The 16,769-nt window shown below is 47.6% G+C and overlaps 1 protein-coding gene across 2 annotated transcripts; it reads left to right on the forward strand.

The window, feature by feature from the left end:
* Window positions 1-492: 492 nt before the first annotated feature.
* On the forward strand, window positions 493-16,440 carry TRIM54 (tripartite motif containing 54). 2 transcript variants are annotated; one of them, XM_012788254.2, is made up of 9 exons: window positions 493-1,055; window positions 11,428-11,600; window positions 12,084-12,255; window positions 14,432-14,527; window positions 15,070-15,303; window positions 15,559-15,578; window positions 15,688-15,812; window positions 15,881-15,973; window positions 16,306-16,440. In XM_012788254.2, exons 1-8 carry the CDS (start codon window positions 888-890, stop codon window positions 15,970-15,972), a joined length of 1,080 nt encoding a protein of 359 aa, XP_012643708.2. In that variant the 5' UTR covers window positions 493-887; the 3' UTR covers window position 15,973; window positions 16,306-16,440. The 2 variants fall into 2 exon arrangements, with proteins under 2 accessions (XP_012643708.2, XP_012643707.2); XM_012788253.3 differs by having other exon boundaries at window positions 494-1,055; window positions 15,556-15,578.
* Window positions 16,441-16,769: the final 329 nt, after the last annotated feature.

The raw sequence follows: 16,769 nt of genomic DNA on the forward strand, positions 1-16,769 counted from the left end.
CTTCTTTTTCTAGGGTGATATAAGAAAAGGCTGAGCAAGAATAAAAGTGAGCTGGAAGTGTTGGACAAGAGGCTCTCTCTTTAGTCTCTGGTGTGGCTGTTCTGAATCACATGGTCTTAAAGAGGAGAACCAGGGCCACTCACTAAGCCTGTGGAGGAGGAAACTGTCAGCAGTCGCAGGTCTAGCAAGATGTTGCCACACACCCTGAACCACATTTGGTGACTTTCACACAGGCCATCTTAGATTCTGTGTCACTGTCCTGGAAGAAAGCCCAGCCAGAGCAGGGATCAGGGGCTCACAGAAGCCTTCCAGGTGAGGACCAGTGAGAGACCACTTTTGCTGCCCCCCCTTTCACTCTGAGCAGTGGTGCTCACCTCTGCTCTTGCTCAAGAGAGTCAGTCACCCATTCCTGAGTGAGTCAGGGTCACTCACTCGGTGACAGCTGTGGCTCGCCTTACATGAGCTAAATTGGGAGTTGGAATGTCACACAGATGCCCCTTGTCTCCCTACCCCCACAGTAAAATTAATCTCCTCTCTGGGGAGTAAGGGACAAACAGTGCTGCCCACAGAGTGAACAAGAGAGAGTCATTTAGAAAACAAAAGGAGAATTTTACAGGAAGGGAGGGATAGATAAAACCACAGGTGCCTGGCCGGGGTACAGAGCAAAGAATAGGGAGAGACAGAGAAGTGTCTGGAGACAGCTATCTGAGGAGGAGACGAGTTGTTAGAAGAAGGGACAGGAGAGATAGCAGAGTTATTTCAAGAGTGAGCAACGGAGGGAACATAAGAATCCACAGACTGTCTAAAGTAAACGAGGAAGGGTCCAGAGGCAGTGAGAGAAGGCCAGGAGCGGGGCCCAGTCCAGGGTAGGTACGATCACTGAGGGGATGAACTTCACAGTGGGTTTCAAGCCGCTGCTAGGGGATGCACACAGCATGGACAACCTGGAGAAGCAGCTCATCTGCCCCATCTGCCTGGAGATGTTCTCCAAACCGGTGGTGATCCTGCCCTGCCAACACAACCTGTGCCGGAAGTGTGCCAACGACGTCTTCCAGGTGGGCTCCGGGGACAGGGCAGGGCCAGGTAAAGCAACACAGACTTGTGGGAGTCTGATCAGGTCAGAGCTGAGAACCCAGAAGGTGATGGGTGGAGGGCTCTGTGAGGTGGGTGGGTGGCTGCTGTGGCTGAAGAGGTCCTAGCAGATCCCAAAGCAAGCATGAGTCAGCAGCTGCTCTGCTGGCTGGCAGGTCCAGCCAGACAGTGCTGTGCACAGACAGCAGCTGGAATGCTGGGACCTACTGAGGAAAGAGACCCAGTAGATACTGGGAGGGAAGGGATCCTATACCCAGCTCCATAAGAGCCTGTGCCAGACTCTGCATTCCAGTTCAGAGTTTCAGACTTTGGGAAAATTGTGGAAAATCAGGAGAAAAGATCAATGAGATAATGAAACATTTAAAAAAACAAAACAAAACCCTGTAAGCCTCTGAGAAAGCTCCATAATGACAGTGAAACTATTTATGCTTAAGGCAAAGCTCAATGCATTCACTTTAGGGGGCAGAGTTAGAGAGAGTGGGCAGGATACTGGGAATTCTTCCCAACTTCAGTTCATACCTGTGTCCTCTCCAGGCTGTTCAGTAAAGAGACCTATAGGTTAAAAGGTATTGAGGTCATTTGACAGGCAAGGAAAAGGCAGAGAAGAAATTTTACTTCCCAGAATTACAGCCAGTTTTGGTTTATTTGTGGTCACGGAGCAGAGCATAACTAATCAAATTCACAGGTAACAGTTTAGCCACTGGTTTCAAAAATGAAAGCAGCATACACCAGAATCGTTTATAAATGTTTTGTTTTTTTTTCTTGCCCTGTGCCCCTGGTGGAGGTTCTAGTAAGCTGACAAAATGGCACGGAGGTCAGGGAAAATGAGGGGCAAAGGCAAACATGCATAAGAGGCCTTGCAAATGAAGTGAAAACCCTGAACAGACCAGAGCCGGCTGGCTTAATATGCATGTCAGTGATAAGGGACATCACGAACTAGCATTCTTCATCTGTATCAGAAATTAGAACGAAATGTGTTGAACACATGATTTTTAACCTAACCAAGAAAATATTTCCCCCATTTTAAGTTCTTTGGGGCGGCATGTTTAGGGAAAAGACTGGGCTGGCTAAGTCAGACCATCCCATGCAGTTCCCTGTGAGCCACCCCATGTCTATCTGCTGTCTGCAGTCCTCACCAGGTGTCCAGCACCCTGTTGTCTCTCCTGCCATCTTCCCATTGTGGCCCCTTCCTGTCTCCTTCTAAGTATCCAAACCTATCATTATTTGGCCACAGAGTATCTCAGCCAGGAGATTTCCCCCTCTGGGGCCTGGACTGAATGCTGTGCCTGTTGATCCTGGGCATCAAGTCCTGTATGAGAGGCGACCACTTGCCCACCATCTTGGTTTTTCCCTTGGTCTAAGTAACTCCCTATATTTCCAAATGAGGTCACACACACAAAAAAATAAAAAAATAAAGTAACTCCCTAAAGATCCTTTAGGCTGAGGCACCCAGGAAGGAATGACAGAAAGATTTTTGCCACCTTTTCTTATGAATTTATAGTGAAATATCCTCATTAGAACCTGAAATATGTGAAAGCAAAGAGAAATGTTGAAAGCTAAGGTAATGTATCCTGTAGATACATTAAAAGATACCCATCACTCCAGGTTCACAGAATCATCCCAAAGCCTTAGGAATCATGCATCTCCCAAGTATTCTCCACAGGGTTTGCCCCAAACCATTCCCAGGTCTCTCTGGGCCCAGGTCAGTATTCTAGAACTTTCTGGAACCAAAACAGTGTGATTGGATACAGAGGGATGACTTGAACAAGTATCCTGTAGAAAAGAGATCAGAATGTCAACGTGCAAGCCACATGGTATCATCTGGCAGAGAGAAACAGGAATAGGCCCCATACACGGAGGCTAGAAGATGTTTAAGTTACCTCCTTGTTCAAGTCAGCCCTCTGTATCCAATCACACTGTTTTGGTTCCAGAAAGTTCTAGAATACTGACCTGGGCCCAGAGAGACCTGGGAATGGTTTGGGGCAAACCCTGTGGAGAATATTTGGGAGATGCATGATTCCTAAGGCTTTGGGATGATTCTGTGAACCTGGAGTGATGGGTATCTTTTAAACTACAGAGCACCCCTAGGCCCTCCAAAGAAAGAAGAGTGAACAGCTCATTCCTTATTGCTTAATTTGGGAGGCCTGGTGGGAGGCTGGCCCAGTTCTTCAGCTGCATGTAGAGATGTACATCTCAATATATCTCAGTAGATCTCCCTCTGAAAGATGAGCATATTTAGTTTTTTCACACATTGCCTCCACATTTTGACAACTCTAGGCATAATCAGATTGTCTGTTTTCTAAGTATGGGGACAAGAATAGGACTTTTGGTCCCTCTGTCTTCAAACCCCTTAGGAAGAATACCCTTAGAACCTTGCCTAGAAAGTTACACTGTAAAAGTAACACCAGTATTTCATATTTAGAATCTTTAATTATATACATATTGTTTTCAAACAGCATAGGAGTTTATATCATGAAAGTCACTTCATACCCTCAGTTTCCTTCACCAGATGGAAGTAACCATTACCAACTTTCTTGGCAGTACTTCCAGAAAATTTCTGTGAATAGGTACGTTTGCATGGTTGTACGTACTTAAACTAGACCTATTGTCCTATTATACCTGCCTTTGTTGACTTACTCTCTCAGTGCTTGTTTTATATCCACACATTCAGATCTATGTCTTCCTTTTTATTTTATATTTTAAATTTAATTTTAATTTTTTTTTTTTTTGAGTCAGGATCTTGCTCTGTTGCCCAGGCTAGAATGCAGTGGCATTCTCATAGCTCACAGCAACCTCAAATTCCTGGGCTCAAGTGGTCCTCCTGCCTCAATCTCTCAAGTGGCAGGGACTACCGGCATGTACCACCATTCCTCACTAATTTTTAGACTTTTTATAGAGAGGGCTTCTCACTAAGCTACTGAGTCTGGTCTCAAACTCCTGGCCTTAAGCGATGCACTGCGCCCTGCCTGTCTTCCTTTTTATTTTTATTTTTTTTAGAGACAGAGTCTCACTTTGTTGCCCAGGCTAGAGTGAGTGCCGTGGCGTCAGCCTAGCTCACAGCAACCTCAATCTCCTGGGCTAAAGCAATCTTACTGCCTCAGCCTCCCGAGTAGCTGGGACTACAGGCATGTGCCACCATGCCTGGCTAATTTTTTCTATATATATTAGTTGGCCAATTAATTTCTTTCTATTTATAGTAGAGACGGGGTCTTGCTCTTGCTCAGGCTGGTTTCGAACTCCTGACCTCGAGCAATCCGCCCGCCTTGGCCTCCCAGAGTGCTAGGATTACAGAGCGTGAGCCACCGTGCCCGGCCATCCTTTTTAAATAGCTGTATTGTGTTTCATTGTTATGACTGGACCACAGCCTATCCAGTCTGTCCCATAAAACATTTAGATGGTTTCCAGTGTTTTGCTGTCTTAAAAAGTGCTGTGATGGACAAAAAACAAGAGTTTGGGGAATTGTGATTTTATAGACAACCAGGAAGCAAAATTTGAAAAGTTAGAACATTTTAATTGGAAATGTTGAACAGTATTAAGGGCTTGGAAGGAACTCATCCATAATCCTACCTCCCCAACACAGTTATTTTCATTTTTGTGTATTATTTTCAGGCCCTTGTCCCTGAACATATTTTTACATAGTGGCCATCATAATTTAACTAGTTCTCTTTAGAGCTGTAACACCTCTTTCTCTCTGAGCTGAAACAGAATGAAACACCAAGACATCACATTAACCCCCTCTAATTTCTCTCTCTTTCCCCACACTTGCTCCCACTCAGCTACCAAGAATTTTGACTAAAGGAAAGCTGTTGGTGTGGGACTTTGACACAAACATCTTCCCATGTGTTTCTGTATTTGTAAATTCTGTTCACTCCTAAACTACTTGAATGCAAGCCTTCGGTTTAGGTTTATTTTTAAACCTGCCTCCACTTCACAGTGGGCACTTGTTTATGAGCCGCAACCTGTTGTCATTTAACAGATGACCAGAAGGCCTTGTAAGAAGGTTGTTCAGGAACAGCTTTTCTGGAGGATGTCTGTCTAGAAAGGAACTGACTGGGGGCGGGAGGGTGGTGGATATCAGGAAAAAGGGCCTCCTTTGCTAACAAAGGGGCCGTCTGGGAAAGAGACGACCCATTTCACTCCACCTGAACTCCATTTCTTTATCGGTGAACACTGGGATCAAATGTCATCAGGTACAGGCCGCCTCCCTCCTTGACCACTTCCACCTGCTGCCCAGGGCACCAGGACTTCTCCAGCCCAGCCGTGGGCAGGTCTCCTTTTTGAGAAATTGGTCCACTGAAATTTTGTGAATTGCATTAAACTTGTAGCAGGGTTAGGTATCTTACGTCTGTAGGAAAGAATCTTGGTTTAGTGAGAACAAAAACCTAGACTGAGACTGAGCACTCCTGGGTTCTCCCACCAGCCTCTTCAGTAATTTGCCCTGTGATGTAAATCAGGCTGTCTCACCTCTCTGAGCCTGTTTCCACATCTATAGATGGAGACAGTGTTTAAACCAGTCTTTAACATCCCTTGTAATTCTAACAATCTGGTTTCGCAAATTCAAGAAATATTTTTATGCATTTCCATTTTTTAAGGGTTTTCCATTCTGTTACCAGTTTCCTAACTCGGCCCACTCTTCTGCTTATCAATCCTCCCTTCAAGCAGTAGGGACTAGGTTATCAACCCCCTGTGTTAGGCTCGTCCCTGGGTCCTGTCTGCCATAGTTGACTATCCACTCAAAATCTTTCATATACCCACAGCTCAGCTTTTATCGAAACCTGGATTCTTCTATGACTCTTCACTTTTCTCCAAATGTCTGGCTTTTTGCCCACCATTTTTCTATGGTTGCTCCAGTGTGTTTCAAAGGTCTGGCTCCCAGAACCTGCCTGATCTGTCACCCTTCGTTGACTAGACAGACTATCAGGTTGGGGCCTCCAACAAGCCCCCTTGCATCATGGGCCTGGGTCCCAAATTAGCATCTCCCTGGGTAGCCAGGGAAGAGGGAAAACATTCTGAGATAAATATGGGTTTGCAAGAGTAGCTGCATTTACAGAGCATCTTTATAGATGGAACATTTCTATTAGATGCTATGGAACATTACAAAGGAAATGGAAGGCGCCACACAGCCTAAAAGATAGACAGCACATGGCATGTATGCCACACAAAAGCCTTGAACATAGCCTAGAATTAAATTCCATCTATTTGTTCCATTCCATCTTATCCTTCACAGTGGAGAAAGAACAGTTATTTCACGCACTGCGGTTCTGTGTGGTAATGTGTTTTTAAGGTCTAGATTAGGATTAGTAACAATCCTTTGTGTTTGTGCAGTGCCTTATAATTTATAGAGTACCTTCACAAACATGATTCCATTTGAGCTAGATAGAATCGATGTTATTTCCATTTTACAGGTGAGAACTCAGGAAACGTTAGTCACACAAACAAAAGGACAGAGTAGGGACATAAATCTAAGTGTTCTGTTTCCTAGAATGAGGGAATTTCCTCTACACATCACATCATCAGCACATGAAATTTTACTTCTTGGGGCTGGCTCCCTACAAGACATTTATGTGTATAATAGCACCAATCAACTATTTCTTATTCCTGAAATAGAAAGATAAACAGAAGCAGAAAATAAGATTTTGCTAACTGGATATTAGTCATCTGAGAGATCTTTAGCCCAATATAGAGACCTACAGCTATGAAGATGTGTTAAGAAGGTTGCCATCTACCTCTTAGAGTATAAAATTCCTACTTGTGATGAGAAAATTTAGGGACTTGAAGTCAGGGCAGAGAGTAATTTTTTTTTTTTTTTGCCATGGCCCTATTTGTCAGTCTGTGAAACCTATGGATCTCTTCTAAGTACAATATTTTTATTCTTAAGTTTTAAATTTTTTATTTTATTTTTTTTAGAGATAGGGTCTTGCTCTGTCACCCAGGCAGGAGTACAGTGGTGTGGTCATAGCTCAATGTAACCTCCAACTCCTGGGCTCAAGTGATCCTCCTGCCTCAGCCTCCTAAGTAGCTGGGACTACAGGCATGTGCCACTGAGCCTGGCTAATTTTTAAAAATAGTTTTGTGTAGAGACAGGGGTCTTGCTATGTTGCTCAGGCTGGTCTCAAACTTCTGGGCTTAAGTGATCCTCCCACCTTGGCCTCCTGAGCAGCTGAGACTGCAGGTGCATGCCAGCACACCAGGGTAATTTTTTAAAAATTTTTTGTAGAAATAGAGTCTCACTATGTTGCCCAGGCTGGTCTTGGAACTTCTGTCCTCAAGCAATCCTCCCTCATTGGCCTCCCAAAGTGCTGAGATTACAGGTGAGCCACCACACCAAGTCCAAAACAATATTTTTAAATGCATAAAATATAATAAATAATGATTATAAAGGAAACCATTTGTATTAAAATATAGCATTCATTCTCAATGAGGATGCTATTACCCCTAAGGGAAAAATACTGATTTTTGTAGGGGAGCAAAAGAATCTTACTCTTCTATGTATAAAGCATAGCCATGCATTCGGTATGTAAGCAGATATACAGTGTATCTATGGTGTTAACATTTAATGGGGAAGGGCTGGGCGCGGTGGCTCACCCCTATAATCCTAGCACTCTGGGAGCCCAAGGCAGGCGGATTGCTCAAGGTCAGGAGTTCAGAACCAGTGTGAGCAAGAGGGAGACCCCGTCTCTACTAAAAACAGAAAGAAATTAATTGGACAACTAAAAATACATAGAAAAAATTAGCCGGGCATCGTGGCGCATGCCTATAGTCCCAGCTACTCAGGAGGCTGAGGCAGGAGGATCGCTTGAACCCAGGAGTTTGAGGTTGCTGTGAGCTAGGCTGATGCCATGGCACTCACTCTAGGCTGGGCAACAAAGCGAGACTCTCTCTTAAAAACAAACAAACAAACAAAAAAAAACATTTAATGGAGGGAAGGGGAGCTACTAGGAGGAAAATGTTTAAAAAGGCTCCTGGAGGCTGGGCGCAGTGGCTCAAGCCTGTAATCGTAGCACTCTGGGAGGCCGAGGCGGGAGGATCTCTCAAGGTCATGAGTTTGAAACCAGCCTGAGCGAGACCCCATCTCTACTAAAAAAATAGAAAGAAATGAATTGGCCCACTAAAAATTTATAGAAATAATTACCTGGGCATGGTGGCACATGCCTGTAGTCCCAGCTACTTGGGAGGCTGAGGCAGTAGGATCACTTGAGCCCAGGATTTTGAGGTTGCTGTGAGCTAGGCTGATGCCACCGCACTGTAGCCCAGGCGGGCGCGGTGGCTCACACCTGTAATCCTAGCACTCTGGGAGGCCGAGGCGGACGGATTGCTCGAGGTCAGGAGTTCAAAACCAGCCTGAGCAAGAGTGATACCCCGTCTCTACTATAAATAGAAAGAAATTAATTGGCCAACTAATATATAGAGAAAAAATTAGCCGGGCATGGTGACACATGCCTGTAGTCCCAGCTACTTGGGAGGCTGAGGCAGCAGGATCGCTTGAGCCCAGGAGTTTGAGGTTGCTGTGAGCTAGGCTGATGCCACGGCACTCACTCTAGCCTGGGCAACAAAGCCAGACTCTGTCTCACAAAAACAAACAAACAAAAATACCAAAAACATTTGTTGAACATTAAATAATGAATAACCCTGCACTAGTGCCTCAGGAAGAGGAAGGGGTCAATGAGGGATGGAGGTCAGGGAGAGAGGCTTCCTAAGAGTCTATTTTTGCTTTGGGTTATAGGTCCCTACCTTCCCAAACATTCATTCAGCACCTCTGTATGCTTGCCACCACCAAGTCAAAGATGCGTGAGATCCTTTCAGGAGCTGGCAGGCCTAGAGTTCTCTCAACACCTTCTTACTCACTTGGAATCTAAATATTGAAAAGTAACTGTATTAGCAAACAAAAGCTAGGTGATTATATACTTTAACACATTCCCTAAACTAAACTCAACAATGTTCACACAGTTCTAGCCACTGAGAAGGACACATGTGCAAACACAGCCTTGGATTATCTCAAACTAATCTGTTCCATGTTTATGATGGGCTAAAGTGTTAACTTCTTAGGATTCTCAAGAAATCCTAAGAAAAATGTGCTATTTCTGGCACATGTTAGTTATTCTCCCCAAGATAAGCTGCCCCACTTAAACAGTGGGGCCACATTTTCTGCCTTGCCTACATCCCTTCTTACTGAAGGATCAAACAAGACTCTTGACTTGGATGCCCTCGGCATAATGAGGTGTTGCTGTGCACACATGAGGGTCCGTTCACACCTGTCTTCTGGTTGGTGTATGGCATAAGGATTTGGAGAATGTCATAGAACCCATTTGTAGGAAATACATCTAAACATACCAAGATTACTTTCCTGCTTCACTTTGAGTGGGAAAAAAAAGATGAAAATAAAAATATATCAAGTCATAGGTGACTGCTGTCTCCTCTCCATTACTCTCTAGGAATGTGTGGTCTTCCAGCCAGTTCTGCTGAAAGTGGCAGAAGCCCCCAAATAACAGCAGCTTGAAGAAGATAAAAGTTTGCTTTCTCTTAAATGAAAGTAGGGGTAGGCAGTCAAGGACTGCTACATCAGAGACCTTCTCCTTTTCGTGCCACTCTCAACATGTGGCTACTGCGTCCTGGCTCAAGATAGCTGCTTCAGTTTGAGCCACCCATCTGTATGCCAGCCAGCAGGAAGGAGAAAAGAGAGTAGAACATACCTCTCCCATTAAAGATACTTCCTAGAAGTTGCACAAGACATTTCTGTTTATATTCCAGAACACAGTCGCCTGGCCACGCTCAGCTGGAAGAAAGTCTTGAATTGATTATCTTTACGCCATGCGTCTTGCTAAAACTCAGAGCCTCTATCACTGAAGAGGAAGGGGTGAACATTGGGGAACAATGAGCAGTCCCTGCCAGGCTTTCATCTCTCCTTCTCCCCACAAATGGATTATTTTTTCCTTCTCTGTAGACCAGCCTTCTCATTCATAGTTTCTGACCCCTCACACTTTCCAGAGTGGCTACGAGGGATGCCAGCTCTTAGCCCAACTCCACAGGTCTCTTCAGTTCCTAAGCAGCACATCCAGCAGCCAGCTCAGTCCCTGTGTCTTAATTCCAAATTCCTGGCCAGGCGCAGTGGCTCACGCCTGTATTCCTAGCATTCTGGGAGGCTGAGGCAGGTGGATCGCTCAAGGTCAGGAATTAGAGACCAGCCTGAGCAAGAGCGAGAGCCCATCTCTACTAAAAATAGAAAGAAATTAATTGGCCAACTAAAAAATATATAGAAAAAATTAGCCAGGTGTGGTGGCACATGCCTGTAGTCCCAGCTACTTGGGAGGCTGAGGCAGGAGGATTGCTTGAGTGCAGGATTTTGAGGTTGCTGTGAGCTAGGCTGACACCAGGGCACTCTAGCCCAGGCAACAGAGCAAGACTCTGTCTCAAAAAAAAAAAAAATTCTAAATACCTGGGAGAGAACATTTGATTGGTACTGCTTGGGTTAGGTGATCACATCCTCAGCTCTGAGCCAGTCATCTGTGGCCAGGGGCATGGCAAGCTTTCCCTTCTAGGATGGGTTGGTGCAGGTTCTCCAAGAAAGACACGTAAATAGGAGGAAGTGATGGGCATCTCTGGTAAGCTTCCTTCTGAGCTTGCCCTTATCACAACACGTATCCCACTAGATGCAGTTGCCTGTTTGCTTGTCCTTAGGGTAGGGATGCATTTTGTTCATATCTTTAACCCAGAGCTTAGCAGTTATTGCTTGGCATACTCACTAGTTGATATAAAATGAATAATCCAATTTAGGCCTTAGTTTTACAGAGGTTGAACTCTTGCCCAAATTTACATAGTAAAAAAAGCATCAGGAGCAACATGGACCCAGGCCTCTTGACTCCTAATCCCTGGAGCAATTTCCCCAAATTACTTAGCTAGTTATAGCTTGTCAACCCCATTATTCAGCACTTGTCTCTGCTTGCACCCCTGCCCCAAGAGGCCCCCAGACTGGAGGACACTGGATGCACCACTCAGAGTCCATTTCCTGCTCAGCCTTTGTGCCAAAGCCAGTGTCTCCCCATAGCTCCAGGCTGGGTCCCTCTGGAGAGATTCCATCCTGTCTAGGCCTTGGCCTATGCTCTGGAGGCAGGGGCCACTCAAGGAGGTGGGCTGAGTAATGATGCAAAGGTGGGAAGTAAGATCTCCATGGCCACCCACCCTGAGCCACACTCAGAGGAGGACTCAGCTATGGAAAAGAGCTAATGTCTCCTCCTCCACTGTGTTCGTACTTCCGAGCCCCCAAGACCTTTCCCTTGCCTTTTCCCCATTCCCTTATGCCTCACCGTGTCAGTTCTCTCATGCCATCTGTCCCCACAGGCCTCAAACCCTCTGTGGCAATCTCGGGGCTCCACCACTGTGTCTTCAGGAGGCCGTTTCCGCTGCCCGTCTTGCAGGCATGAGGTTGTCCTGGACCGACATGGTGTCTATGGCCTGCAGCGAAACCTGCTAGTGGAGAACATTATCGACATTTACAAGCAAGAGTCATCCAGGTGAGCTGTCAGGGCCCCTCGCCTCTTTAAGGGGCAGTGCCTGGGACACAGCCAAGGAACCCATCAGGGCCAGGAGGGAGGGACTGAAATAATAACCTGCCTCTTCAGTTTAGATTTGAGAGGACTGGACCAGAGAGGGGAGGGAATTACCCCAGGTCACCCAGAGAGTGCAGTCAGATTCCCTGGCCGGTGCTTCGCCTTCACCCCCTCCTCCTGGGGAGAGGCTGGCATTCCACCAGCAAGGTCCTTGCCAGCCCTCGTGACTTCCTATCCTGTGGGACTATCCTGCCCCCTGGAACACAGACTATTCTTGGATCCAGGCCTCCTCCACCTCTCACGGAAGCACTCACCTGCTCAGCCACAGCACTGATGCAGGGCACAGAAGGTGGTGGTGGTTAGTGCAGGCTGAAGACAAGGTGTCATGGGGCCCACCTGCCCTGGACCTGGCCCCTGGCCCACCCTGCCCCTCCCACTGCCCTCCAGGCCGCTGCACTCCAAGGCTGAGCAGCATCTCATGTGCGAGGAGCATGAGGATGAGAAGATCAATATCTACTGCCTGAGCTGCGAAGCGCCCACCTGCTCTCTCTGCAAGGTCTTTGGCGCCCACAAGGACTGTGAGGTGGCCCCACTGCCCACCATTTACAAACGCCAGAAGGTATCAAGCAGGGGAGGGAGCAGGCGTGGGGGAGTGGGGCTTAGGACAGGGTCTCACGTGGCAGCCCGTTTCTCTACTTGGTTTTGTTTGTTTTTTTTTGTTTTGTTTTGTTTTTTTTTTTTGAGACAGAGTCTAGCTTTCTTGCCTAGGCTAGAGTGAGTGCCGTGGCATCAGCCTAGCTCACAGCAACCTCAAACTCCTGGGCTCAAGCCATCCTCCTGCCTCAGCCTCCCAAGTAGCTGGGACTACAGGCACAAGCCACCATGCCCGGCTGATTTATATATATATATATATATTAGTTGGCCAATTAATTTCTTTCTATTTTTATGGTAGAGACGGGGTCTCGCTCAGGCTGGTTTTGAACTCCTGACCTTGAGCAATCCACCCGCCTCGGCCTCCCAGAGTGCTAGGATTACAGGCGTGAGCCACTGCGCCCGGCCTCTACTTGGTTTTAAAGTCAGGCAGATCAGGGCTAAAGTCCCAGCTCTTTGCTTGACTCAGTGAGTGACCTTGGCTATGTTCCTTGACCTCTCTGTCCCTCATTTTCTTCACATATAAAATGAAGATGAAAATACCTACTTATGAGAGTTGTCGAAAGGATAAAATTAGATAATAGATGAAAGCAAAGACTTCAGTATGTCAGATGAGATACTCTCAAGGTCCTTGCACTATCACACAACTAGATTCTGCATAAAACAGAATTTTAAAATGATATTGGCTAGCACATAGGAAGGAAAAGGAATCTCCGAGTGGGTGTGGGGTGGGGTGAGGAGGGGAGAGTGAGCTGAAAACAGAACCCTGCGTGGCAAACACAGAAAAGGCAGCATTTCCCAGAGGACCGATGCTGGCACTGTCACTGAGCTAGAAAGATCAGGGTATGCCTCCAAACCCCTACAAAGTAGGGATCCTGCACGGAAGACTCCTAAGATCCCAGGTTAAACTGGAGTCCCAAGAACTAAAGCAGTCAGTTGCGCCACCTGGCTTTGATAGAAGAAAATGCAAATTTTGCATGACAAAATATCTTCAATTTAAGCCCTCAAGTTTATACTTAGATTAAGATCAACAAAAGATTAGCTCAAAATTGAGCTACACAAAGAAATGCACTCCATGAGTGAAGTCAGAAGAAGCAAAAATTACAAGGAATTTAGATATTGAAATTAAAGAATAGAAAGTCACAATAAATTGAATGCTTTTTATAAAAAGATGGAGGCCAGGCATGATGGCTCACACCTGTAACTCTAGCAGTTTGGGAGGCTGAGGTAGGAGGATTACTTGAGGCAAGGAGTTTGAGACCAGCCTGGGCAGCATACTGTGACCCTGCCTCTAAAAAAAAATTAAAAACAGCTGTCGTGGTGGTGCAGGTCTGTAGTCCCAGCTGCTTATAAGACTGAGCCAGGAGGATCGCTTGAGCCCCAGAGTTTAAGGTGGCAGTGAGCTATGATTGTGCCACTGCACTCCATCCTGGATGACAGAGTGAGACCCTGTCTCTAAAAAAAGATAGAATAAAAAATCCAAGGAATTGTAGAATATCAAAAACCACCATGCAGATTTGTCAAAGAACCAAATAGAGCTTTTAGAAATGAAAGTATAATTGTTGAAATAAAATATTCAATGGTATGCTGTCTCTAAAATCAAAAAAAGAAAAAGAAAAAACTTTTAAGAAACATTCAGTGGATGAATTAAATGACAGATTTCTCTGAAGAGAGAATTAGTGAACAGGACAAGTGAACTGGAAAAAACTCCAGAATACAGCACTGGGAGAGGAGAAAGCTTAATGTAAGTCTAATCAGATTCCCAGAATGAGAGCATAAAGAGAATGGAGAAAAGGCAATATTATGAGAATGGATAATCACTAAGAATTTTGCAGAATTGATAGAAGACATGAATCTACAAATAATGCATCTAGCCCAGTGCCTGGCATTTAGGGGATGTTTGGAGATTGTCTATTCCTTCCCCATTTGGTGGTGGAGGGTTTTTTCTCTCCACCTCCTTCCAGAATCCATAAAACACGCTTCCATACTTTTTGGATCATTCCAAGCCTTCTAGATCTCTGAAGATGCCCTGATGTGGGTGGGATGTAGGAGGAAGTCCTCTCTTAGGCAGCCTTGGCTGGGGTGAGGGGAGCAGCTCTAGACCAGGAGCTCCAGCTCTAAGCACTGACCTGTGTATGTGGCAGAGTGAGCTCAGTGATGGCATCGCGATGCTCGTGGCAGGCAATGACCGTGTGCAAGCAGTGATCACGCAGATGGAGGAGGTGTGCCAGACCATTGAGGTGAGCCTGGGCTGGGAGGGAGGGGGGAGCAGAGACTGGCCGGGCTGGAGACCCAGGCTCCCAAGACAACTACTCCCCTCTGACCTCTGGCCAAACTGGTCAGGAAGTTTTTGGGCTCCTGGGCGCAGTGGTATGTGCTTGGCCAGGTTTCTGGGTTTGAATCCTCGCTCTGCTGCTCACTAGCTCTGTGACTTTGGTCCAGTTACTTAACTTCTCTGTGGTTTTGTTTGTTTTTAACTACATAAAATAGTTATGATAATATAATGGTTACCTCATGAGGTCTTTTTGAGAATTAAATGGAATAATGCAAGTGAAAACCAGGGCCAGGGATATGGATAGCATTCAATGAAGCTACTTTAAGATACCATGTTCTTATTACGAAAAGATCTGGGCTGAATTCTGACTCTGTCAGTGTAACCATGGATGGGTCACTTTCCTACTTGGCTCTCTGTGAGTTCCATTAAGTGAAGAGCCAGCAATGTACCTGGCGCTCTCTGGGGCCTCAGCCACGCCTTCTATCTTCCTTGCTCGGGGTCTTTCAGGACAACAGTCGGAGGCAGAAGCAGTTGTTAAACCAGAGGTTCGAGACCCTGTGCGCCGTGCTGGAGGAGCGCAAGGGCGAGCTGCTGCAAGCGCTGGCACGGGAGCAGGAGGAGAAGCTGCAGCGCGTCCGCAGCCTCATCCGCCAGTACGGAGACCACCTGGAGGCCTCCTCTAAGCTGGTGGAGTCTGCCATCCAGTCCATGGAGGAGCCGCAGATGGCGCTCTACCTCCAGGTGGGCCTTGGGGGAGGGTGGCAGCTCTGCACAGTACCTGGAGTCGGGGCCTTGGCACCTGGCGATGCAAGTTCAAGTCTTGCATCTACTTCCTCCCCACCTTGGGCAGGTCACCCCCTCTGAGTTCTTTTTCTCCTTAACGACTGGGCTGTGCATCCCCACCTACCCCGCAGGACTGTGGTGAGAATCAGAAATGGGACCTTGCCTGGGCTGGCCCAGTGCTCACTCTCACCCTCCTTTTCTCCCCTGCAGCAGGCCAAGGAGCTGATCAATAAGTGAGTAGGCAGAGAGGGAAGGGAGAGGAGGGGGCCGCGCAGCCCCTCTGCTGGGGACGGGCTTGAGGGAGTTGGGGCGTTGCCAGCCTAGCCGCTGTGGCCACTGCAGGGTCGGGGCAATGTCGAAGGTGGAGTTGGCAGGACGGCCGGAGCCAGGCTATGAGAGCATGGACCAGTTCACCGTGAGCGTGGAGCATGTGGCTGAAATGCTGCGGACCATCGACTTCCAGCCAGGTGAGGGGCGCAGGAGGGAGGGAAGGAAGGGCAAGGACTCCACCTAACGTGGTCTTCCTTCGGTCCAGGTGCTTCCGCGGAGGAAGAGGATGAGGAGGTGGCGTTGGACCGCGACGAGGGCAGTGCAGGGCCAGAGGAAGAGCGGCCAGACGGGCCATAAGGTGAGAGTAGTCCGAGGGGCTTGGAGGGCCTCGCTGGCACGCCCTGGCCCCTCCTCCAGCGATTTGCTCTCCTGCAGCACCCGAGGTCCCGTGGAGCCCCCTACTCCTTTTAAGTGCCCCCCAAGCCCTGGCGCCACAAAGGAGCGCCCCCTAGGGCGCGTAAAAGAGCACTTGCGTTTCCACCGAGCGCTCCTCTGAGGTTTGAGGAGACCAAGTTGGGCAGCCAGTAGAGGAGAAACCCACGTGGCTGCGGAAAGGGAGGAAGAGGGGGCTTGGGGGCTGCCTTGTTGCTTTGGAGCACCTGCCCACTGAGCTTTCTTTCCCGGGCACAGGCCTGCACTGACCCGACCACCATCGAGCAGCCCGAGCTTGGCGCTGGGGTAGCGGCGGATCTGCTGAGACCTCCGCACCACCCAGCTTGGCGCCCCGTCTCGAGGGGGGCTTCAATAAAGGACTCCTGCGTCTCAGACCGTATCTCATTTCTCTGCCCACTTCCATAGCTTCCGCTTGGGTGGCGACCCCGCCCTTCCTGGAAACCGAGACTATTAGGGGGTGGAAATGAAATTAACCTCTATTGGGCACCTCCTTGTTGCCAGGGGCAGACTCGTGAGCACAGTGCCCTGGGAAGGAGGTGGAGAGAGGTGCAGCGGTGCCAGGACCTTTGCGTTCCTGGGCATTTGGGGAGCCATGGGGCCCACAGGAACCTGGCTGAAAGCCATCCTCCCTGGACCTTCTAACCCCTCCCCTGCAGTCTCTTGTTCCCTCCCCTGGCCTGGTAGGCCCCCACTTTCCCAAG

This window comes from Microcebus murinus, chromosome 3 (genome assembly GCF_040939455.1).
Source record: "Microcebus murinus isolate Inina chromosome 3, M.murinus_Inina_mat1.0, whole genome shotgun sequence".
In the NCBI taxonomy this organism is placed as follows: domain Eukaryota; kingdom Metazoa; phylum Chordata; class Mammalia; order Primates; family Cheirogaleidae; genus Microcebus; species Microcebus murinus.

Bases quoted from the DNA above. Each gene is read 5' to 3' on its own strand.
- TRIM54 (XM_012788253.3), top strand. From the start codon at position 888: ATGAACTTCACAGTGGGTTTCAAGCCGCTGCTAGGGGATGCACACAGC. The intron at 12,256-14,431 runs GTATCAAGCAGG...TGTATGTGGCAG, and splicing joins CCATTTACAAACGCCAGAAG to AGTGAGCTCAGTGATGGCAT. The intron at 15,813-15,880 runs GTGAGGGGCGCA...CCTTCGGTCCAG, and splicing joins GACCATCGACTTCCAGCCAG to GTGCTTCCGCGGAGGAAGAG.